Here is a 26,100-nt window from a genome sequence, read left to right as displayed (position 1 = left end):
GGTGAAATTCCTTACTGCAAGGAGGACAACAGCAGCAGCTCGTCATCAAGGCAATGCACTTTAAACCTATGACACAGACCAAACTGTGGAAGCGCAGATGTTTATACCTGGTGTTGAAAACATATTGTCCTTGTCAGAATGGGTAGAAAGAGAGACGCAGAGGTATAATGAGATAAGGCATTTTTCAGTGCCGCGGTAGCTTGGGTAGTAAAGGTCTTTATTGGCAGGGGAAGCACCTAGAGGGCACGTTTTGATGGCTTATTCCTTCCTCTCGTTTTCAGCAGGTTCAGGGTCAGCTGCCTCCATTGATGATTCCGGTGTTTCCTCCAGACCAGAGGACTCTGGCAGCAGCAGCTGCCCAGCAAGGCTTCCTGCTGCCTCCAGGCTTCAACTACAAACCCGGATGCAGTGAGTATAGGCATCTCTGCAATCACGCGGTAGATGCATTCGTGTAAAACCTCATGCAAAATCTCACAATAAAAAATAACAGGGCTTATGGGAAAAATAGGGTTAGGGGCAGACCACTCAAAACCTAACCAAATGCCTAATCAAAGCTTTGCCAAATTTAATAATTACCCTAATAAAAATGTTAGCACAGTTTAAATAGGTGTTAAATTCATTATAAATAAAGAAATACTGCAGTAAATGTAGGGCTTTACCTTGAAAAAAAGTGAAGTTCACCACCTGAACGTTTATCACCAGCACGCTTCTTAGACACATTCTTGTCACCTTGTCCACTCATATTTACGGCTATGCAGAAGATTTAGTGAAAATAGCACGGAGCACCTCCCAAGTAGCACTTCCAAAACGAAGCACGTGGGACAGCTGAGCATCATGCGTATTCCTCCGCCGCGTTTAGCTGTGTTGCTCCATGACGCAAAACGTAAACATGTCAGGGATGAAATCGAGCATAAGCCAACGTGAGTTTCGCGTTATATAGACGTCTTTCCCCTATTTACCAATTGCATATGAGCCAAATCCCGTTTTGGAAACCCGCGTAACAGCAGAGATCACTGTAAAGTGCTTGCTGTGGTCCTGTGGCTTCCTCGGTCCACATGATCTGGCAGCGGAGGCTCAGTGGTGCCCCAGACTAGCCCCTGCCGGTAGGCGTTGCTCTCTGCACTCTGGAGTGTTCCTCAGAGGAATGGGAGCAAAGACATTGCACATTAGACACAGGCAAAAGCAGTCAAAAGGTGATCCTGACGTCACAGATATGCATCCCAAGCTATGCATTTTTTCTTTTAGAACAGCAGAAAACTGCAGTTTGTCATAACACGCTCTTTGAATCAGTCTTCAAAGCTGCCATGCTGGGTGAAGGATTTTGTCTGATAACCCAAACCAGAGTGAAGGGCATTAAATCTAAACAAACTGCACAGAACTGGTGCAGGCTAAACAGGCCAGCGTGGTGATAAGTAAGAACAAAAGCTTCTCCAAAATCTGCTTAAAGATAAGGGTGTCATAAAGTTAAAGAGTTATTTGAACAGCTGAAATGCAGAGTTTCAGTTACTGCACATTTAATATGTTTGAGATCGAAGAGGGACATTTTTGAGAATTCTTATTGTCATCTTTGTTCAAAGGTACACTTTTGTGCATTTGTACAACGTGTAAGGCAATTGTTTCCAACCGTTTTATAAATCCTCTGTTTTATTTAGATTTATTTTTGATAATTAAAAAAAAAAAACCTTTTGGATTTTTCTTTCCTTGGAAGTTGCCTGACCATAACTGTCCAACTGTGAAGCAATGTGTTGTTTACAGTGAGAACAAGCCTGCTGCCAGGTTTTAGCTAAATAACGTTAAGACACAGGGGGGTAAAATGACCTGCCCCAGGTTTCCACAGTATAACAGTATAACAGAGGCCAGAGCCAAATCCAAGATGCTCTAAGTCCCCAGCCTCAGCTCTACCCACAGAACTTCACAGTTTCCAAAACAAGTACACTGAGATAAATTCAATTACTAGTTTACATATCAGATTCTGTTCTACTCTGTCTTCGATACTTTCTGTAGTAGACATTGCCCTGTTCCATGTTTTAACCATCTGGTTATTGACAGATTCGTTTATAATAATGTCAGAAAAAAGGGTTCATACCTCAGTAGCATTTGGCGGTTTTGTTTGGTATTGAAATGCACAAAATGTTAATTTTCATATAAATTCTGGATTTCCTTTGGACTTTAGAAATCTGTCTTAGTCTTCCTAATTGCCTTGCATATGATATAACCACGTTTGATTGTTGGAAAGTGGGAGGTGAGTTGGAGTATTATTTACTCTTGACAAAAATTGCTTTTGAATTTAATAGGGGGCATACAAATCCAGGTGCTTGCAGTTTGTTTTGGACCACAAAAAGCATACAGTCTTTTGAGAACAACTATATTATATATATTATCTATTCATTTTGGAATTATCAGATTTTTCAGTTTGGGATTTTTAAAAATGCAATGTTTTGGGTTGTTTTTTTTTAAATGACATCTGGGAAGAGATAACCCTGACTTGCAAAAGTGAAGTGAAATGAATACATCTTTCACTTACACATAACCCACTGGAGCTTGCTGGAAGGAAGATCGAAAGCTGGAGAGTGAAGTTTTGAAAGTCATCCTGGCCTCTCATGCAGTGTGACAGCTAACGCAAACACACAGAACAGCCGCCGCATTGCCCTTTACTTCACTAACCTCAGATTCCTCTGTGTCCTCCACAGTGCTGTGATTATTTTTCTCTCCAAGCCTTTATCCATTGATTGATAACTAAATGCCTCATATAGAAGCCATCTGCTTGCTGACCGGTGGCCAAGTTAGCAAATCGGATTCAACTTCCTGCCCAGTAGAAGAAACAAATGTGATGGTGGGGGCTAGAGCAGAGTTGAACTTCAATTAAAGAAGGCGGATGTTTTAAGGATTTCTGCTTCAGATAAATCATTTTCAGAATTTTTGCCATCCAAATTCCAAAGAGAACCGAAATCCTAAATATAAAATGAGGAAGAAAAAAACTTTCTTACATTTTGTCACATTAGCTACATTGTTTCACAAATACTTTAATTATAGCCACTTATATCTACTTATATTTACACTATATTTACCCATTAACTCTCTACTCTAATGGAGTTTTCTTGTGCATCTGCAGCTACCTGACTCGTTGTCCCAGTGCAACACTGTCACTTACTTTAAACTTGCATGAAAACCACCTTATACGGACTTCAATACTTTTGCCAAATTCAGCTATTCTGCTTCTTTTTTTCTTCTTTTGTTAGAACAACCCACAAGAGAGGCATTAAGTATCATAAATACATTTGTTTATTTTGTTTGTTGAGGACCAAAAAATCTTCCCAGCATGCACCCTTGAAAATATTCCAAATCCCATTTCAACCTAGAAGCCCTATGTTGAGGGTTATATGGGAAAAACATGTTCAACAGTAGCTTGACAGGACCTTCTGTTTTATTACTTACTGAGACAAAGCATCTGTTATGTCCTGCCTAGTGCCTGATTCACATGTACAACATACCCTTGCAAAAACAAGTCCCATACAGATTTGCGATTTACTGGACTATGTTTCAGTTATTTGAGCTGCTTTTATCCTGACCACAAGGCAAAGTTAAATGGGTTCTTATGCTAGGAACGATCAAACCGGCGCTGGAGACATACAGATTCTAATGCCATCTGAACATCTAAACCAGAGGTAGTCATCCCTGGCAGTTCCATTTCTTGCCATTACAGGACTTTGAACCTTCCAGTAAAGTGATTACCGAATTGATCCTTAACTGCTTAATTAACTCAGATACTGAAGATCATTTTGATAATTAAGGATTAGCTGGAGCAAAGACTTGTAATGGAATAGATGTGCCAGGGATGGCTACTCCTGATCTAAAGCGCAGTCAACACATACCCAGGGCAGCTGATAACATGCGATTCCCTTTTTGAAATACTATATGCACAGCAAACTTTGCATTTAAAGAGCAGAATTGGAGCCTGTTCATCTTCTCACATTAACACAATGGGGTGTAAAGTACTGCATACATCCGTACTGAGTCCATAACAAATGCAGAGATGCACATCAAGCCAAAAGTGCAATTATTCCATTGAATTAACACACATAAAAGAATGGCTTTTTCACAAATGTCACGATATGTTAAGGGTGTGCACCTTGTTTTCAAACATTTTTGTCCAAAAAATAATAACCTCTATACAACTGACATGCACAATTTATATGCAAAAGCTCTTTTTTCATGCTTTCTACATAGGACGTCTGGATAACTTGTAAAAAAAAAAGACAAAAACTTTTATGAGACGTCTCCTCATATTGCAGACTCTGACATTTCCTTTAAACGCTTTAATTAAGAGGAACCTATCTGAAACTCCACAGTGATAATTTTTATAATACTCTGATTCATCAGCATGTAACAATTTCTCTCAGTGCTGCACGTAAAATAAGATGAAGTTTCCACCTTAATTGCTCTGTGCCTTTTTATCACGATCCACCTTCAGTCAGCTTTGTGAAGAGGGTATTAGTAAAAAGGGCTGCACAATAGACGCTTTCATTAAGGCCTCAGGAAGGCACACAAAAGAAGGCTTTGGAAGGAGTGAATAGGAGAGTTTGGTTTGCAGGTGGAGAGGGGATAAAAGGTGCTGACACTTCTATTGTTCTGTGTTTCAGGTGACCCTTACCCTCTTCAGCTGATTCCAACTACTATGGCAGCTGCTGCCGCGGCAACGCCGGGCCTAGGCCCACTCCAGCTGCAGGTAAGAAGCAGAGCACTTGGAAAGTGTGAAAGCAAGCAGGAGGGGGAAAACGGTGATGTATTGTTGCAGTACTGCTGTAATTGTTGTTTTTTGTCGTTTCCCACACAAAAGTAGAATGTCGTTTTCCCAAAAAAGAGATCTTTTAGGAACACAAAACGCGCAAGGATTTTTTTGTTACCTGTTGGGGTTTGAGATCGTGCCCCAAGTGGTCTAAAAAGTTTGGGGAAGAAAAGTAGCCATGTCCTGGGAGCTCCCCAGTCTGCCTTGACAGAGCCTGCAATGGTGCTTGCCTGGCTCCCTGTGGAGATAAGTCACATTAAAATGAGCCCAGAGTGCCGTGTGCCATTTACATCAAGCAGCTGTTGACTACATGTGCTTTGAGCCACGGGCTGTACTGTAGTTCATGGTTTCAGAATCACATGAGTGGACTGCATTCCAGTCCTTGCGCTCGTCATGTCCTCCCAAGGCCGTCACATGGGACCTCAGAGATGATAACTAAAACGCAAAGAACTGGAACAGGGGTCAAGCTGGGAGACGGCAGATTTTAGGTCCAAAGCAATTGCAAATTTGAGGTTTTAATGTTCTGTTAAGCACAACCTATAGTGTTGACTGAGTGTCTTTCTTCCCTGACGCTGTGTATTAGGCTGTGAACGCGATCTTCAAAAATATTTTTTAAATTCTGCATTTTTTGTCTCTACATGGTGTTAAAAGTCATTAATAAAAAAAATATTTTCCAGAATCCAGAATGTGAAATCTTTTACTCTATATAAACTATGAAAATGTAATTTTGTAGTGAGTTCTGCTAATTTGCAAATTTTTTACTATCTGAAATTTACTAAAAAGTACTATAGTAGCTTTCCCTTTGACTAGTTCCTCTAGACGAGTGTGTTTTGGCCATGATTACTACTTCTGTTCATCACTGATAAAAGATTTGCAAATGTGCCCCTACAGTATGTGTTTTTTTTTTATTTGTTACACTGAACCTGGTTTGGATCAAATAGCTTCTATGAAAATGACACTGTAGAAAAAAAATAATTTTGAGCCATAAAAGGATACCTTTACCTTATTCCTGGTACTATTTCACCATCTAAAGAATCTGTAATAACATATCTCTTATTGGTCACACGATCGTATTTAGCAGAGTTCCAAAAATAATGAGAGTGAATTTGCTAGTTACCTAACATGGCATGAATCATTCATCTGGATTTTGTTGGCACTTTTCAAACTGTAAACAGAACAAGGAAAAGGAAGAACCTGTCCCATGTGCGAGATGTTATCGGCGAGGCAGTAGATTTGACTACCACACATTCACCGCCAGCGTTCTCAGCATCAGTTTCCCAGAGAGAGTGTCATCCAGTTGCTTGGTTGATTTCAACTGGTGAGGATCAGATAATTCTTACTGGAAAAAAAAAAACATCTGGTCCTACACTCTGCTTGGATAAAACATCTTTAAAATTCCATCCTGATCAGCATACATTTAGAATAAGTGGCCTATCGTGATGTTAATCCTAACCCCAGCCTGCTGTTTGCTAGCAGACCTCTGTCTGCATGAGTGAATTTTCTTGTAGGTTAAGCGCCTGTATATCCTCAGTTCTAACCCCACCCCCACTTTCACCACCCATTGGAAACACATAAGCCTAAAGGGTGAACAGACAGAGGCACACATATGATTAATACAGCACAGCTGCAAAGAACAACTGATTTGCATATGTATTAATAGAGGAGAAGGCAACAATTCGATTACATACTGAAAGCCTCTGTGTAACTGAAGAAAAAAATGTGCCAAATTAATGGAAATGTGGCCATTCTTCTTGGTATTTATTCTGTCAGTTCAAGCGTCAGCTCATTCCCAGCTAATTCAGATTTGCCCCTCATAAGAAAAGCCATTTGAAGTCAAAGTAATCACACCACAGAAAAGAGCTGGTCTGTCATATTTTATACACATCCTCATTTGACTAGAGGCCTCAAGCCACAAGAAGGGAAAAAAATCAGTTTGGACTGAAAGTATCAGAACCCTTCTGAATGTGCGAAGTAAATGCAGACTGGTACACTTTATCCTGCCTGATTTTCGGCATCATATTTGTTTAATATACAGTATTTTACTGCTCTGTTTCCATTGGGATGCAACATCTTGTTTGGAAGACATCTAGGATAACTGTACATCTTGTGCAGCAGACACTACATACGGTATAATTAACTAATACATACATCTCAAGTACAAAATAGAGAGCCTTCTGGTATAGCAAAGAAGAAACATGCATCTTTTTTCTCTTTTTTTATCACTGCTTGAAAATACTGGGTGCTGATAAAAGTCACTGATCAAAGCACAGTCTTGAGTTTATAGAGCCATCCAACTGGCTATGATTGTATTATACTCAGTCTTTGTTAGAGCATTTCATATTATATTTTTACTGTACTAACATGGTTTATTTGAAAATCTCTTATTGGTTGGGCTGGAATAGAGTTGTGTAAAATATTGAAAAGACGGGCCAGCAATATACTTCAGATCTCTACAACCAGATAAATGTTTTTTTTACAAAGAAATTATTTACTCAGGGTAACCCAAATACAGATGTCACAATGTATTGTATTTCCTTTGGGATCTTCTTTGTGTTCAATTTTACAACCGGGTGCATTGAGACACACATAACAATTACTTGCCCCCAGGTCACACACAGATTCAGCGCTAGAGACGGGATTTAAAGTCAGGATCTGCTGACTGGTGGTCAAAATGAACGTTGTACAGTCTAGATGCCCGCAGTATGCTGATTAATATTTTTTTAAAGAGCTGTATCTCTATAAATATGTATTTGTAATATTTGTTTATTGACTTCCACTAAGCCTCTTATACAGTTGCCTGGTGCTTGCTTAGTACCGTTTTTTATTGTTCTGCTGTAACAGTGCACATTAAAAACTGAGCACAATTCTGTTGTGTGATTTAGGCAGGACCCCTGTTCACCAGCAGAAGCCTGGCAGTTTGTATGACAGAATGCTCCTCTGCCTCCACATAGCCATTGTCCACTCTCTAAGGAGGTTCCGATCATTTTAGCAAAAGAGGGTGACAAACACATTTGAGTATCACATGTCACAGCTCTGTGCAATAGACAAATTCTGAAATTTTAAAGAATTACCATCTCTTTTATTGAATATCCCCCTTTTTAATTATACATGTAAAAGAAACGTTTCAAGCCTTTCTTTATTTCAAGCAGAGCTATTTTTTCCCACTATTCTGCTTTATTGTGTATTATTTTTCTGATGTGGGCTGTCATTTTTATTTTCTTAAAATAATTATCATTTTACTATCTGTATGTATTATGTAAAACCTAAATACATTCATGCAAATTAAATCGTCAACTTCGACGTGCAAAGCACATATACTTGTGTTATGTTGCATAGAGAAACACAGATTAGTCATGCTAAATGTCCTTAAAAAGTTAGATATATAAGTAAAAGCACATTTGATAATCATTTTGTGGTTATCACTATTTTTTTTACATCTGAAGTGTTCATGATGCATTATGGGTATAAATATTAATACGCTTTCATCCCATCCCAGTGTTGAACCAAAACTTATTAAGAATCTTTTTGCATATATAGTGTTAAAGTTAGGAGCCATGGACAGCTGGTCGGCAGGCTCATTTAAGCTTATGATCTGACTAAAGTTCACTGAGGTTTTGAATGTACCTTTTTTCTTCTCCCATAACGATGTGATACAACAATATCTATTAACACAGATTTTGAATTTTAAAAACATAAAATACAAAACAGACAAAATATGACATTTCATTTGAAAACATAACTGTTACTGCTTTAGTACAGAAATGCCTTAACAGGCAAATGGCAATAAAGGAAAGATGAGTTTAGTATGCCTGCTCTGGAATATTGTGTGAACTGTAATGTCTTTGAAATCAATGAGAAAACTCCTGGGTGGCACTGCTGTTTGACATGCATAGTTTTTTCATCAATATCTGTTTTGCTGAATAAGATTCCATGACTGCATACAGTATAGTACAGAGGAAAGGCAACTTATGCAGATTCTTGCACTTAATTAAAGCTTGCATTGCAATTAAACACACACAAAATGAGCTACGTGCACTCTGATGCAGCTTGAAGCATTTATTGTAGATCATCCCCTCGTCTGTCTCTTTGAGTTACCTGATGGCACATGCCTGGAAATCTAATTTAGTCCAGGTCACCACCTTCCTTCTTTTATGAGTTAACTAGCCCATTATGCTTCAGCTGAAAGATAAAACGTGAACAAAGGAGCATTGTAGTGCAGACACATTAAACACAAAGCATGTGTTCATAGGCTTATGGTGAAGTGCATTTCAAAGTTGAAGGGGAAAAAACCCAGCAGAAATTACTACTGTCACAAGCATACCTGAAATCCCAAAAGAAAAATTTAATTTACAAGTGCATGCTGCCTTTATTTCCTAGAGTTGTTTTAAATATGTCTCTTATAAGAGCGCTAAACACATTTTTAAATGTATCCAATGTTGATTTTTAATGCACACTCAACAGAATGTTCAGATGACCTTATTTTATAAATTGTTATTAGTTTAAAGGTGCAAACTAAAAAGCTGTGAGTCATAGGGTTTGGTCAAAATAGCTTTTCTCTCCAAAAGCATGAGTACATGGTCAATTTTATGAATAATATATTAATAATCTTGTTGCCCGTTTTCAGAACATTTCTTCTAGTTGATGAGCGAAAATTGCCCATCCATCAAGCTCAGTGCAGCATAAATATATACAGTAAGCATTAGAAAGAATTGGAGCCCATTTGGTCCATATAGCTTGGCTGGTTACATTGGTTTAAATTTTACACTTCTAACTAAATATCTGTGCATTTTGTTTTTTTTCTTTCCCATAGTATTAAAAAGATGTAAACAATGTAAAGCATAAAACACTGCATTTCCTGAAGCAGCCTCTTCATATTTGGTGTGGTTCATCTAACATTTCTAAGATATAATTTTACTAGCCACATGTGCTACTCTTCAACTGTATAGAAAAATGTGGTGATAGCAAAATGATATTTGATGAGGTAGCTTTGGTCAGATTGTGTTTTTTTTGACACTGTAGAGCTATGAATGAGGCTACATAGTACAGAACTCTGTGGTGGGCATGGACATTTCAAGAAGGTAATGACAGTCAGTACACTTTTGAAGTTAAAAGGAGTTTCTTCTTTAGAATTAGAAGCCTTGAATGGTCAGTTCAAGTACCCCTTACCCAACAACACAGGTGTGAAGGAAGTAGGAAGTATGTCAAGGCCATAAAGAAGATATCAAAACATTCCATAACACCAACAACATTAAAACTGTTTAACTGTATGTTCTATAATACGTATTACATTATTATACTATAATGTACTGAGAGCATTATGGCTGAAACTAATATTGTATGTACAGTACATGTAAGTGGTATATAAATTCACTAAGTAACAGCTCAATCCTACTGTTTAATTATTACCTCAAAGTAAAGCGTTTGTCCACTGGTTATATTTATGACATGGGATTCAATAAGCATTTGCATTTGCTGAAATAATAGTTGAAATATTGTATAGTTTGTTCATTCATAATTTTCTGTGTTTGGGAGATATGAGGGTAAAATCAAAAGATCTACAAAAACACGATGGCGCCATTCAGTCCACTAGCCCTCTTGGGTTTTAGTAGCTAAGCGATCCAGGGATTTCACCCAATCATCTTGAGCCATTTAAAAATAAAGAAAACAAAAATGGCAAAAGGTGTTTTTGGATGTGCTCATGGCATTCCACGACAGACAACCTTAATGACATAAAATAATGGAAATTTTATCAACCAAATGCTATATACCGCTATAGCTTACAGAAAGGTGCAAAGCGTGATAAATTAGAACTGTCACGCCGTGGAATCACATCGTCTTCTTGATTCAGCCATCTCCCCTTTCTTCATTGCATGGATGGCCTTCCTTTGCACACATCAAAACAGCATTCTCACCTGGGGTCAATCCATTGCAACAGCTCACGCTAGTTAATGTACCCAAGATGCAGGATCAATCTCCCGTATTGACAGGCAAACAGCCTGATCCATGGGTTCAGTTAACTTTGACCCAGAATCAAAGCAGACTGCCTCCAAAGCTGAAGGTGCACACCAGGCGTAATTCTTCAGACATTTCCATGGCTCTTAGTAAGCAAATGTAGCATTGTGGAAGCTGCTTTTTTAGGATTTCTTGGTTTTTTTTTGCAAAAGAAGCTAAGCCAGTCACTTAAGTTCTTGTCATGGGGCATTTTTTATAATTGTAATTCATGATGATGGTGAGCTAGACCCAGCAGCTTTTGGAAATTGCCGCCTTCTCTCATACTCGTTCTGTGAACATCTCTCTTCCAGATCGTATTTTTATTTTTTTTACCATCAGGACGATTTGTGGAGTAGAAAGGCACAAGATATTCAGGACAGAGCTGCCTCATGGAGATCACTCCAGGCAGGTCTGGCGCTGCGCAGACCCCATTTAGCGGGGCTGACCTGAAGATCTTGTCACATCCAGGGAACGGGTCATCCAGGTTATGATCCACATGTGCCATCCATCTTCTTCTCGGGGGCGGGGGGGTGGGGAGTGACAGCATCGACCCTGCTGGGCCGGTAAACAATAGGGGAATGAGAAAGGAGGAGGGTTGTAGCGCAGTCGTAAACAAGCCGTGTGCTGAAACCCTGTGCAATCTTCCACTTTGGACACTGGGGGCAAAACAAAGTGCTGCAGGGTCCCAATATACCACTTAAAAAGAATAATTTTAAAGAAAAATAACACAGAAAGGGCTCAGAACCAAGGGGTTTCAATTGAAATAAAACACATAAATGGTATTACTATGAAATGGTTTAGTTTGATCTTGTGACCTCGTTTTTTTTTTCTGGGATCCGGGTTTGTCACTGCAGTGCCCTTTTAGGTTATACGATTTATGTCCACAAGGATCAATACAATTTGGAAATAACACTTTCCTTCAGCAGCCATCCCACACAAGATCACCTGCATGGGATAAGCTATTTTTTTCATATCAAAATGGACATAGCAGTTATCTGTGTCAATTTCATGGGTCCCGTTGGAGGGGTTTGGTAGACACCGGCAGGCATAATTTGTATGCATGAGGGCCAAGACCTTACAAGAAAGGCAGTGTTTTATGTCATGAGCCTATTTTAATCTCCCTTTGTCTGAAACAGTGGCGAGTACTCTGCCTTCTTTCAATCATAATCATTTTCTGTCTGACTTTTCTGGGGGGGGTAAATTAATCAGAGCCTTGACCTGTCACAAGAGAGTAAAAGGAATGGTAAATAAAAAAAGTCATATTTATTGATGAAGACAGAAAAAATGGATACATTTTGTGTCTACTGCTTGTTAGAGAATCACATCGCTTCCATTATAGGAAATTAATAAGCTATTTGAAATGACTGAAAAAGGTATTAATTCAAAACTATATACCATATTATTATATGATTCAGATTTCTTTATTGCAACCCTGTTTCCCCTTATGTACCGCATATACAGATCCAGATGTCATGGACTGTATGGGGACATGGCAGCTTGTGATGCTGCTTTACAGCTCTTGCGCGTTGGGTTCATTTCCAGTCTAGGGCACATTCTGTGTGGAGTTCGCATGTTTCCTACTGGGCAATTGTTCTCTGCAGGTTTTCTTTGTACGCTCCAGATTCCTGCCTACTCCCAAAAGCATTCTGGAGTGGCCTGATTGGAGATTCTGAATTCCGACTTTCAGAATATCCAATCAAGGCAACAGCGGTCATGCGACGTGAGTCCCAATTCCAGGATGGGCTTTGGATTGCCAAGGCTGTTTCCAGAGCAAGCAGCTTTCTGAGAGTGGATGGATTGATAGATATATATGTTGTGTTGAAAATCTGGCGATGGGGTGTTAACACAATGACCTGTTTAGAGGATAAATGTCTGTGTTAATTGAAGATAGCAGTAATAAGCAGTTAATGCAGATTTTATGAGGCACAAATATCATTTTAGACAGCTTGTGCATCCCATTCTTTGGCAATATAAGCTGGCGTTGTTTGTAATGGGTACATTTGTTCATGGGATTTAGTGCATTGATGATCTGAAATTAAAGGCCTTTTTTATCTACCTGTACCGCTGGCGGCAGCTGCCCACAGCAGTCCCAGTGTGAAATGGAGTTGTATTTACTGGTTTGCTGACCTGGGGAAGAGATGAGTAGAGCGCTCATCCGCCATCAGTAATGAACAGCCATGCTGGAGAGGTATAAAGAGGGTCAATCGAATGGGTCATGCATCATATGGGGAGGCAGATGTTGGAACATATTGTAATGGATTATAGTGCTGTACATGGGAATGGTTTGTAGCGCGAGAGAGGCAGAGAGAGAGAGAGAGAGAGGGAGAGACGAACAGAGCCGATCACCCGATGGCTAATACTTCCACTAGAGGATAAATTTAGCACATTTGCTCTTGCGACTATGGGAAAAAAATCCCTTTTTTGAGGGATTTAAGAAGAGATAACAGCACCTTTAAAGGATCTACTCAAACAGAGGGAAAAAACTGCACTTTTGTATTAAGACGAGTAGCCATAAGCAGAAAGGTGTATACCAACGGGGAAAATGCCAGCCTTTTTTTTTCTCATGTACATTGAGAAAATAAGTAGCTTGTCATTCAGAGGATCCTTTCAGCCTGGAAATAATGTGTGTTGGTATGTCTACATATATTTGACAAAAGAGCTGGATAGTTAGTGGTTAGTGTAAAAGATTACCTACTAATAACACAAGAATGGTTTCTGCATATAAACTATGTTACAATGTGAATATGTTTGTCCATGCATAGGGTTACCATATTTCAAAAGTTATTGTGACATGACTAAAGAAATGTTGTGCGGACTGATGATACCATTGAATAATATCATTTTCCACCTGGAGATGTCAGCTGTCATACAATATACCCATTGAAAAAAGCGGTCTGCCTTTGCTAAATATGTGAAGTTGTTTCAGGTAATCCCAACATGAAATATTTTGACACAAAAAGTCCATGTTAGAACTAAAGCCTAAGTTAACGAGAAACCTGAAATTAAACTTTGGAGGATTTACAGCATATATCCAGCTATATACCTTGGTGCAAATATACAGTAAGATGTTTTGGATAAAAGTGTCAGCCAAATTAATTTAGAAATGGTTGTAGTACTTTGTGTACTGTATATGTCTTACTGTCACCTGGGAGTCTTCTTGTTTTTGAAAATTAATGTGGTCTACTGTGCAGAACTCCCAAAGACCCTCTCTATGGATGAAAGAAACAACTAACAGACTTTGTGTGTGTTGCTCTTTAATTTAATACCTTTTAAAAATTGACCTTCAATACATTCCATATTCTTAATGTTGCAGAGGGAATTTCAGTACCTTTTTTTCAATTTTTTTAATATTTGTTTTCTCGATTAAAGTAATTTGTGATGCTTGCCTCCAAATTATGCAATGTTTTCCATCTGTGCAAAATAATGGATACAGGTAAAAGCCTACTTATAGTTTCTAGGTATGGTTAGGCTTATAAAAAATGTATACCCTTCAAGTTAAATGAATTTAATTACATCTTAGTATTTTCGATCTTTAGTCATTAGTCATTACAATGATGGGTACATTTAATTTAGCTAGCTATTATTTTTTTAACAAATTCATATACCAAGTATATATAAATGTGTGATCTTACAACAGGTATCCAAAAGTGACAAAACGTCCTTCCACATGCAGTCTTATTTCTGTTGCAGAGACAAGAGTTCCCAGAAATTGTTTTACTGATACAAGTCTTTGATATACAGTAGTTCAGGTTGGTAGCTGCGTCAGCATGCGTAGGCTGCAAAGGAACAAGTAATAGGTTTATTCCATATCACAGCCGCAGAAGGCTCCACAGCTGAAACGTTGTGTTTTCTTTCTTCTCTTTTCAGCATGGAATAAACCTACTTGTTCCTTTGATCGATACAGGCTGAGATGGGTCGGCCACCTATATGGCTTTGAAAAAAAAAAAGACTTCCCAGTTCATTCCCTTTGTAATCAAAGTGCAAAGTACAAATGACAATTGAAGGAGAGTGCTGTTAAAGCCATCATGACCTTTGGCTTGTGTCTTGATTCAAGAGGCTAGGTGGAAGGCCTATCCTGAGAATATATCAATGTGTTCAATAAAGGGGAGAGGCATAGAGTGTGAATTTGCAACTCTGAAAACATTTCTGGCTTGCATTGAAAGAAGAACTTTGAACTGGCTCTTTCAAATCCTCATGCTTGTCACTGGATTTCTGCCTTTTTTTAAAAGACAAATCTGTATTCCTTGTAGGATCCATGTCAATGACATTTTTCTGTACATTTTCACAGGGCCTCCCACTTCTGTCACTGAAGAAGCATCTTCGTTCTCTCCAAAGCCATTTACTTCATCTCTATTTTCAATGTTAGTGGCATCACCACAATTTGGTCGTTACTCCATGCAGGAAAATGTCAGATGTGTGACTCCATAAACCTCAGCATTGTCAATACTTGTAGATGAAATATCCTGACAGCTCACTTTGACTGCGTTTTGATTCCTTCATATTACTTTCATGATCTGTTGATGAAAGTTAGGAATAGCTTAATCCTGTTTCTCTTGCAGGCAAAATTTCAAAACCATTGTGACAACTCTAGTTTAATTAAGTACTGAATTTGTCAAGACACAAGACAGAGTATTAGGTTAAAATAAGGACTGAAGTAAAAAAAAAACTTTACACAAAACACTGTTTGCCAGATTTAACAATAGAAGTGTTCTGTGCTGAACCTATTGGATTTGGACAACAAAGTCCTGAGTCAGAACACATAATCTTTCTAAAATAGGGGATTATTGACTTTGTAAGATGTCTGCTCAAACCATCCAAAACAGCGCACAAAAGAGAGGCAAATCTTTTCTAACTGCCTGAAATTACATGTAAATTTTTGTCAACTCTGGGAATAAAAAGGGCTTAGGAAGGTTTTTTCGTCTGCATATGTCAATAATACTAAAGCTACACAATCACCATCGTGTTTCAACAGGAGATTGCCAATACTGGGACGCAAATCAAAAGGGAAGCTAAATAACAGATTTTAACCTTTTGATCTTTAGCTGAGACTAGCTGAAGATGGGAGGAGATCTGTAAATATTGTGTCTATCTTCCCGGTCAACCCCAGGATCCCAAACGGGGAGACCTGAGCTGCTGGCTTTGTTTTTGGAAGTGTGCGAAACTTGAAGCTACATTAAAAGCTTAAGCAAACTAAAAGGTTTTTGAGTTCAATCAGACTCAACCAAATGTTTGAATTTCTCGGCATAACCAAGGGAATACAGTATCTGTCAGTCCTGATTAGCGCTTTCGTTTCTAATGAGACACACCAGAAGCGCCCCAGAACCACCCTGGAAAACGGTACATCTTACAGCCTCGCTAACGGGTGACATTTAAATTCTTCTGCCTTGCCACGACCCAGTTATTATTATTTATTTTTTTACCCACTTTCATTGTGCTTTTTTTCCCTTGAACATGCCTATGGCTGCCCCAGGGGGCACAAGTGTCACTTCCTTTATCTTCATCTGCATCCTTGCTCGAGTCCCTCTCAGAGCGCGCTGCATGTTGTAAGTGTGTAAGTGGCTGTCACTCGCTTCATGCTTCTATTCAGGCAGTTTGACTGATAGGCGCTGGCCCTGTAATGGAACTCAATTCAAAGAGCAAATAAAGCCCTTTGAACCAGTGGTCTGAATACAAGATGTCAGCAATTTTGTATGCATCACCTCACCGGGGGAAGACGTCTGTGCTTGGGCACACAGACGACCGAGGAGGCATCGTGGTAACGATGGAACAGAAGTTACCATCAACCACTTCCTTTTTTATGTTTATTTGTTTGTTTATTGATTGGTGATATACAGTACAGTAAGTGACATGAAAGTGTTCGTTGGAAAATATCGGAGAAGAAAGTTAGATAATAAAGCCTTTTGCCATTTGCATAAACCAGCTTTTGTTTCCCACAATGTGGCAGGCAGCCAGTCTGGAACAGAAGGACATTTTCACTTGCAAACACACTGATTTGGTTTCACGTCTTTAAGATATATCCTGGTCTCGCCTTCAATTCCCCCATGAAAGAACACAAACAGCAATCTAGTTTTACTGATGGGGTGTTTGCTTAAGAATGCACATTTACAACACCATAAGAGTTAAAAACATGGAATTGAGGGTTTTCATCGGCGTTTTAATACTTGTTGGAATAAGCATGACGTTTGGTCCTCCATTTTTTTCGCCCTAAGTTAATTAAAATGAACAAAGTGTTTTTATTTGGTTATTTGTAAAAACATTTAAAAACAAAGCACCTAGACTCTGAGTCTTGTAAAGAACTACTATAGTGCAGGAGCATTTTCAAATAAATATTTTGATGGCTGTATAAAACGTTACAGAGAAAAGCAAGAATAATGTCTAGGTGAAACTGTGCACAATTTCATTATAGCTTTGGGTACTTTGATCTCAAGAATTGAAAATACAAATATAAATTTGACGTAAGTTCATGGAGGACATAAATAGTATATTTTAATTAGATATGGTAAAAAACACAGTGTTATTCAGTTTGTATCTTAAAAATAAAATCAGAACAATCTACTTAATAATAATTCCTTACACTTATATAGCACTTTTCTGGACACTCCACTCAGAAATTGTCCTCAGGCACACAAATATATACAGTGTATGTACTATGTACATATACGACCAATAGCTACTTTTAACCTTGAAGTGTACTTTGAAGTGAAGGATTTATGGGTACTGTGGATGGTTTGCAATTTTAAGCCAACAGAAGTGACCCGGTGGCATCCAGGAATGACGCTCAATATCTCGTGCCTTGTGTTTGCTCCTCTCCCACAATGCACTTGTTTGGGACATTTCTCATTCATGTGTGATGTTTGTCAACTCTCTGGAGAGACGATTCGCCAAAGATGAAGTGACAGCTCCTCGCCTGAAAAGTGCCGGCCTGTTAAACACAGCAAACCATCAGACAAACTAATGGCTACTGCAGCTTTTTAGCTGCATCTTCTTTTTGTCTGTGTCATGTGATTATTTATTCATGCTGTCTCTTCATTTTCTCGTACTTTGCAGCAACTTTACGCCGCCCAGCTGGCAGCCATGCAGGTGTCCCCCGGGGCCAAGATACCCAGCATGCCACAGACGAACCTGGGCAGCACGCACTCACCGACCAGTGTCCAGACAGAAAAGTGCAGGAGCACCCCTCCAGCTAAGGCCAAGGTACTGTGAAAGATTTTGAAAGAAACAGAATACAGATGAGGGCCAAAGTGAAAGAGAAAATCATTATTCTAAGTTTAGACACACTTCTCAATGTGGCCAAGTCACAAAAAAGAGTGCCCTTTTTTAAAGCAAGGGCTGTATTATTTTCCATTCAGTGGCTTGCGACAAACCTTCCTCAGTAATAACCTTAACAGAAAACATTACATTTTGATGACCTTTGTTTTAAAAGGTACTTGTGCTGTTATACAACATTTTTCCCTGATGTGCTAGGGACAAATTATCCATGACCGAGTAATACAAGATATTTTGTAGCACAAATATCATAGAAAACATTTGTATAGTTCTTTTACCTTGTGAAGTCTTTAGGCAAATGGCAAATTTAAACTCTTCAGTTTAGTGGTTGCAAGTGACATTGTATAAAGACCTATCATTAATGATATAATTAATGTATAACGATAGGGTAAAATTATTCAAATAAGATTTTTTTTTTCAAATAAAACATCTGTATATGAGCATTCAGTAGTTGGGTAGATCCTAATAACTGAGAGAGGATGATGAGATATGCAGAGAGATACCCTTTAACGCTGAGGCTGCCAGACCCCCTCTCTGTATTGAGAGGATTGAGCCAGGGAGCTGCTACAGGGGTGTAGATGGGGTGGCAGGAAGGGTACAGGAAGCCCCAGTGTGAGACTTTTAACCTTGGAAGTGTACTTTGAAGTGAAGGATTTATGGGTACTGTGGATGGTTTGCAATTTTAAACCAATGGAAGTGTCCCAGTGATAGTAAGGAATGACACTTAATATCTTGTGCCTTGTGTTTGTTCCTCTCCCACAACCAGAATATATGTAGGCAAGCAGAAGTGTGCAAGGTTAAGGATCCAACCTGTTAGAATTTTGTTATAATTCCAGCAGCCTTAATTTTTCTTATCTGCGTTCGTTATTAAATGCTCTTAATCATCAGGGATCAGTTACTAAATGGTTATTAAAACAATGTTAATGGCATGTTAATCTACTACTGTATAAGTTTTGAAGAATTTATAAATATAATTTGCATTGTTACCCATATGTTACACAGATTTCCAAATTAAGTCTGAGAACTTACTAGATACTGACTTACAAGTCATTCCTTCCATTGTTTAGCATTAAGCATTTCTTGACTTTTTATTTTCTGTTTGTTTATTTTCTATTTTACTCCAAATTTCCATTTAAACCTGATTATTTTCATTATTCCCTATGAGTGCTTAGTGATGTTAGCATCATCTTTTTTGAACTGTTCCTTCTCTGACTTTTGCAAATACAGGTGTAGTAGCTGGTCGTGAATCATTGTTCAGTTGAACAAACTGTGGCAATCCAGTCAAAGCACTGAGAAACAGCATGTGTTCCTACCTGCTATAGAGAAAGAGAGCAAATTGGAAAAATTAGGCTTTGACTTTCAGAAAAAAAAAAACTGCAACCCCAGCCTGGTTAGAAATGGCCACTCAGCAGCATGAGTCCTAAAATCCTATTTCTTTCTACACGATATAATCAGTGAACTGCAGGCAGCTTTTAAATAAACTTGACTTGAATTCTTGCCTTTTTACACCAACTACTGTCAAATCACGTTGGGAAAAAAAATATATAAATATATAGGCTGACATTTATTTGGATTATGAAGCACCTCCAAAAACCTAAGGCATGACAAGGGGGAAAAAAAGAACTGGCATCAGACCAATTGGCTTTTTTTTAAAAAAAATAAGGGAAAATAAAAACGCATCTCTGTTGTCTTATCCCAATGATTTCTTGCTGAAACCTCACAGAAAGACAGCAGGATGACTTTAAAGATTAAGAACAATCATTGACCTCGGATCTTGGCCTGAGATCTAAGCCATCGATTTTACTTGGTCTCCTGCCAAGCAATGTGTCAGAGTTCAGTTTTAATAAACGCAGGAGATGCAGTTCTTACAGTGACAGAGGATGACACATGTTTCTCTTCCTATTACATTACCATATATATGGGGAGGCTGGTGCAGTCATGTGACTGGCCACTCTGTAGATTTGAAGAGATGAGAAATGTAACACCTAGTGGTTGCAGAACTCATAAACATACTTTGATGTAGCGGATGTACTTAGATAAACAGAAATATATACATATAACTAGGTTTTATATAATGTGCACTCCAGAAGTGTCGGGACAACCATGTCAAAACTTCTTTGTGCTTTACTGTCAAGGAATTTGTATTTGTGATCATGACTCATTTAGATGATTAGTATGATGTAATATGCCTTTTATGTTGAGGTTATTTCATGTATTTATGTGATCAGATTAGAATAAAAACTTACTTTGTGTTCAGTCCAGTGATTTCTAGTGTCCATATTTTTTTGGGGGACACATTCACTTTCTGTACATTTCAGTCTTTAAAAGTCAGTATTTTGTCACTTTGAATTCTTACCTATTCCTGCGGCGTTCTAACTTCAATTGTTTTTTAAGCGTATTATGCACTCCAATGAACCCCTTGTTTGGATTGGATAAATGCTTTTGGTCATTATCATGCTGCATGGTGAAGAATTTTCTTCAACCCCCAAAGAGTATGGAAGCATTTTCTTCAACTTAAGCAGACAAAATGTTTCTGTGAGCTTCAGAATCCATTCTGCTGCATCCATCATTAGTTACATTATCAATAAAGACTAGCGAGCCAGTTCACAAGCTGGTCATGCATACCCAGGCCATGACATTAGATCCTTCATGTGTTGCAGGGGTGTTCTTTGGAGAATCTGCAGAAACTTTCTCTTCACTTTAACCTTTCATCACTTTGTCAAAGGTTTATTTTTTTCTAACTCATTCTGAAAAAAAAAATGTTCTCTAGCTCTCCTGGTAGATCTTTGTACTTCTAAGCACATTCTAATCTGTCTTTTCTGTTCTCAGTGCTGATGAGAGTTTAACATCTTGTGCGGTAGGCTTTGTAATTCTGCTGTCTCAGTCTTCTACAAACTGGACTCTGGTGATTTAATTTCACCAACACTTTTTTTACATTTACAGCTCTGATAATGCTTGTCATCAACTACTGTTGATTCAGTGTTTTTCTTGCTTAATCTGCTCATGGCTGATTCGTTAGCATACCTGTATTTATTATTTAGATTTGGGAATTTGGTATGACCAATTTCTGTGCTATGGTTCGAAACTGATTTCTTATTTTCTTTAAGCTTTTAAATTTAGTCTGTTTTTCTTTAACAAAATGTTAAATGTCTTACAATTTAACTTTTGACTTGAAATCAAGTTTAAGGCAGTTTGACACAATGATCACAGCCCTTTTATGATTATCTAATTTATACACAACAAATACTTGCTCAACAAGAAACACTTGCCAGTCACTTGTCCCAAAAAGTCTGCTTCAAAATAAGGAGGTTCAGTGGTATCGGTTTGTTAAATGACTCATGAAGCTAGAACTAAGTTAGTTTTGTTAAAAATACTTCTTAGTAGATTTACTAAACAAAATATGCTTTTAAATGAAAAATTATTATTAGTTTTGCCATTCATAGCAAGCACACAGTTTAGACTTCACTGTCCCAATACTTGTCACTTTATCATAAAAGAGCTGATGTCTCTGTTATTTTCCTAAGCACATATTTGAAGAAAAAAGAATGAGGCAGTATCTCAGACCTTCGGTTTTTCTATTGAATCTTTTCATCTGCTTCCTTTGCTGACTTAGTCTTTTTGTAATCTAAACCTGAAATCAGCTAGCATGTATTTTTAAAGCAAAGAGTTCCTGAGGAAATCCCAGCTGGGATTCCACACCTCATTTATAGAGAAATCTCACTGGTTCCCACAGCTGTTTGGATTGAGGCACAAGGTGGCAAAGTGATTTGCCCTCAAGGTTGCAAAGTAAAATCAGGTGCTGTGCTGGGATTTGAAACAAGGATGCACTGGCTTTTAGAAACATGCAACAAGGCAAAATAAAAAGCAAGTCAATGTATTACAATCCTGGAGCCCCACTTACTGCACAAGGCATAAATGCATACAAGATTAACTGGTTTTAAAAGCTTTGTATACATGCTGTCTAAGCTCTTGCATGACTCTGAAAGATGCCCTTATTGATCGTGTTTGCACTGTCGCAGGGTAGTATATGTGGTGGCAGCTGGGAATGCAAGGTATAAATCTTCTGGAGGTGACCGATTGGTGACCTGCGACCTGCCTACACCCACATGAAATGAGTCAGGGTCATATTGATAAACTCTGGCTCTACCATAAAGCAGAATGAAGGCCTGCTTCTTTTGGAGTGCCTCTGTATTGCTTTCTGGATTCACAGATAGCAGTGGTCCAAATGAATAACAGCTTTGCACACTGTTTCGTGGTAATTGAAAAGTCAGCTCTCTGATAAGATACTGGGCAGATGCTGTATATTTGTGGATGTCTTCTTACAAACCGTGGATTGCATCCTACCCTCATTATAAGGTTGTCTTGTTTAACACTATTCTGATAAAAGGCCTTCTTTCATATTATTTTTTGCTGCATCAAACTCATTATGTTGCATCCTTTTATAGACAGAACGGAAGCCCCATTACCTCTTGTAGTTGAACATTAAGATGTTCTTTAGATTTTTGTTGTCTTGCTTCAGTTTGTAAATGGTTATGTTCCAGTTACTGTGCATGTCACGCAAGTATAGATATTGAGCTTTTTTCACCACGAGCTATGGAGATTCGCAACTCAATAAATTGAATAGAAAAGTGCTTCTTCAGCCTTCATTCTGTTTGAAATGTAAAAGGTTTTCACCTGGTGTGGTAAAAGTGGAAAAGACATCCGTGCCACCTGTTTAGATCCAGCTATGTTTTTCCCTACCATGAAAAAACAAATTGTGTGGAACAATTCTGTACTTTCACTGCTCTATACTTTGAAAGCAAAAGAGAAGGAATGCAGTAATGTTCCATGTAATGTTAACTTAATCCCTTCCAATACACTTGGATTAGGTAAATTGGTAGATTTTGCATGAGTATTTTTTTCAACACAATCCAAATTGGCAAGTTTTCCCTTAAAGGGTACAACCTGTAAATATGTGCCACGTGTCTTTATCTGTTACTCAGGGCACTTATATTGTGAATGAAAGGTTGTAGTTGTTGGTCAGTCAGCATTATATCTCCCCTAAATTTGAACATGAAATAAACTTTTATTCTAGACACTTTTCTAAGATGTTGTCACCGCTATACAGTAATTTTTTTCCAGTGTGATGAGTCTTAAGTGTAGCTGTTCAGTGAGTGCGCCGAATTCCCAGAGCTGATTTATCAAGCCAAATTTATTCTTCAGGTTTTTTTCATGCTTTTTACTAAAAATATAAATTATTCCACTATAAGATATACAAGAAAATTAAAATGAGCCACACTTTTTTAACAGTTCCGGAATGAAGTTATTTTGAAGTAAAAAACAGAAGGAACTGTGATTTGTATTAGTCTTGCAAATTGTCTTATTTCACAATTAATTCAAGTCACAGTGTGATGGCAGATTTATTTTTTTCTAGGTTTAAAAACTTAAGCAATTTTACTCAGAACTCACCTGCCAATCATTTTTAAAACTCTATGCAAAAGGCACATAATGTCCAATTACAGAGTGTGATGCTTGGCTGTACTGTATGTGAATAATACAAAATTGAAGCAAGCACAGTGTATGAGCTGCTTCCTTTCTGCACCACTGTATAAATGTACTGTCCTGAAAGCTAATTAGAAAATTAGTTTACAACAGCTAAATTGGAACAAATCACATGTTTTGGACAGTTTTGTGCACTATTACTAGTAGGTCACCATCACAGTGCTGACATATTTTAAAATGAGCACATTTTATGCATGATATAATAGGTAAACTACACCTTTTGTGGGTTGTTAATCTCTAGATTCAGCATCTGAAAAGTATATTAATGTGAATCCAGGAAGGGGTGTATTTCTATATTTCACCATTGAAATGAAGAATCTAGGTTGTCATGTAGTAAATTGAATTAGCAGCCTAGATATGCACAGTTGACCATGATAGTCTTTCTTTCTAGCCCATTATTGTGACATCAAGTAATGTTAGCTAACGTGCTAGAACTTCTGTTGATGTTCATTATTATGTTTTGAATCAATGGGCTTACGGTATTTATTTGTGACTTGGTGCAGTACTGTAAGGTCAGCTTTACCTGTATTCACTCTTTTGAAGTTCCAAAACGCACCTAAAATTTTGCCTTTCTTTTACGTTTTAATACATTTACAAAAAGTGCAGGAATCACACCTTATCCATTTTTTTTTCTGGAGGTCTTATAGGAGAAGTTTTCTACCTGCTGTTTTTCTGATCGCAGACTGAAGGCATTTGGCTTAGAATGTAATTACGCCGTTCCAAGTGAAACATGCATTTCACACAAAGCTTAGCCAATCACAGTAATTCCTTGTCAGTGGCATTATTCATATTGGCCAACATCCCACTCAAGGATTTTCTTCTTAGAAATTTCAAGAGCAATGGGATGAGGCATTATCTGTAATAAATATTCAGGCTTCTTTAACTATTCAGAAGCAAATCAAAACAATTTGGGGTCAGAATTCACTGTCTCTAACCCTCTATTTCTTGTTACATTCTATTAACATATTCCATTGTTTCAATCTTAATGATACCAATCCCGTTAAACCCCTATCATGAAATTATAGGCTAAGGTCTTAATCAAGCAATTCATTTAAAAGCACAAATAAATTGTTCAGAGATAATAGGTATCAGGGAGATGGTATCCTCTTTCGACCTAGGAAGTTGAAATCTTACTGATTTGTTTATGTACTTGCTTAAAACTTATTATTATAATCATCATCATTATTACATCAAAAACATTTTTTTGAAAATTGAAGAAAGTATCTTTGTGAAGTACACCATATAACAGGAATTACACATTACACGTTAATGTACACATTATAACAATCTTAGACATTTTATATCATTCTGCTCTTTTCACTTACTGGTTTTCCTTCATTGTGCAGAAACACAATTCAGTTACAATTCAATTTGATTGGTACAGTCAATGAGCTTCTCTAATACTTCATATTGACATATTGAGAGGCATGGGCTGCAGAGACGAATGGAATACAATCCCATAAGACAGCGTCTGCAAGTAGATTTTTTGTTGATCCTACCTGTTGGCAATAATTGTTTATCAATTAATTAGCTGCTCATGTCCGTTCAATCACATGCCTGTGCAAAACAGACAAATATTTAGTTATTTACCTTAATCTTATCTCTTATCTTAAAACAGACAAAAGATTTAGTTATGTTCCTTAAAATAACTTTAGTCTATTTATAAGTTCGAATTTTCTTTTGGTGCCCACCATAGCAGTAAGCACTGGTAGAGGCCTTAGGTAAATACTGCTCTTACATTCTTATAGAAACTGTATCCAAGATGTGTAAGACTTTTGCACAGCAGGGTGTATATATATATGTGAAAGTGCATTTGCAAGTATTTAATTTGCAAGCAAACAGTCTTTTATGTATGCAACACAAAACGTTTAAAACGTTTATCTGGTTCTCCCAGATAGTAGCACTTTTCAAGATGACAAAAGAACATTAAGGAAAGTCTTCAAGTATGTTACTATGATCAATGTATTCTTGTTTTAGGGCACATTGTAAGTCAGTATTCTGAAGCACTTCTTGTTGCTTGTAACTGTGTGTTTCTGAGATAATTAAGAATGAACTATATTACTTTTCATATAATTACAAGCCACATATTTCCCACATATCCCACATATCTCCCACATATTTCCATTGGCTCCTTAAATGAATGTCTTACTTTGACTTCAAATAACATGCTGACATACTATAAGCAGTGTAGGGGAAACCTTTTTTCTCCTGGTAAGTGGCAGGACAGTTTAAAATCCCCCCCCTCCCACCCCCACCCAGGCCTGTGTCCACAAACAGAATGCCACAGAAGATCTAACAGTCTTTCAGCTGAACCTTTGCTGTAGACTAATTGTGTTTTCCCTAATCAGAGAGGGAGTGTGTGTGTGGGTGCAGCTGTGGATGAGAATTATCTAATTCAGCCATCCTGTCATGTGAACATCCCCGCTTAATTTAATGCAATTATTTCATCAGCAGGGATAATATCAGCATCGTGATTAATTTCTACAACATGTTTCACAACTGCCTGCACTTCTCCG

At 37.9% G+C, this 26,100-nt stretch overlaps 1 protein-coding gene across 1 annotated transcript in view; it reads left to right on the top strand.

Annotated features, from left to right (window-relative positions):
• sox5 (SRY-box transcription factor 5) overlaps positions 1-26,100 on the top strand; it is a 126,245-nt gene that overhangs the window by 78,790 nt on the left and 21,355 nt on the right. Inside the window, exons 7-9 of the mRNA XM_088923135.1 lie at positions 285-408; positions 4,641-4,726; positions 17,825-17,971. Coding sequence (XP_088779261.1) covers positions 285-408; positions 4,641-4,726; positions 17,825-17,971 — 357 coding nt within the window. The remainder of the gene's footprint in view (positions 1-284; positions 409-4,640; positions 4,727-17,824; positions 17,972-26,100) is intronic.

Source organism: Atractosteus spatula, chromosome 8 (genome assembly GCF_055471065.1).
Source record: "Atractosteus spatula isolate fAtrSpa1 chromosome 8, fAtrSpa1.hap1, whole genome shotgun sequence".
NCBI lineage: Eukaryota > Metazoa > Chordata > Actinopteri > Semionotiformes > Lepisosteidae > Atractosteus > Atractosteus spatula.
The sequence above is the reverse complement of the archived record's forward strand: the minus strand, read 5'-3'. Positions and strand labels throughout refer to the sequence as shown.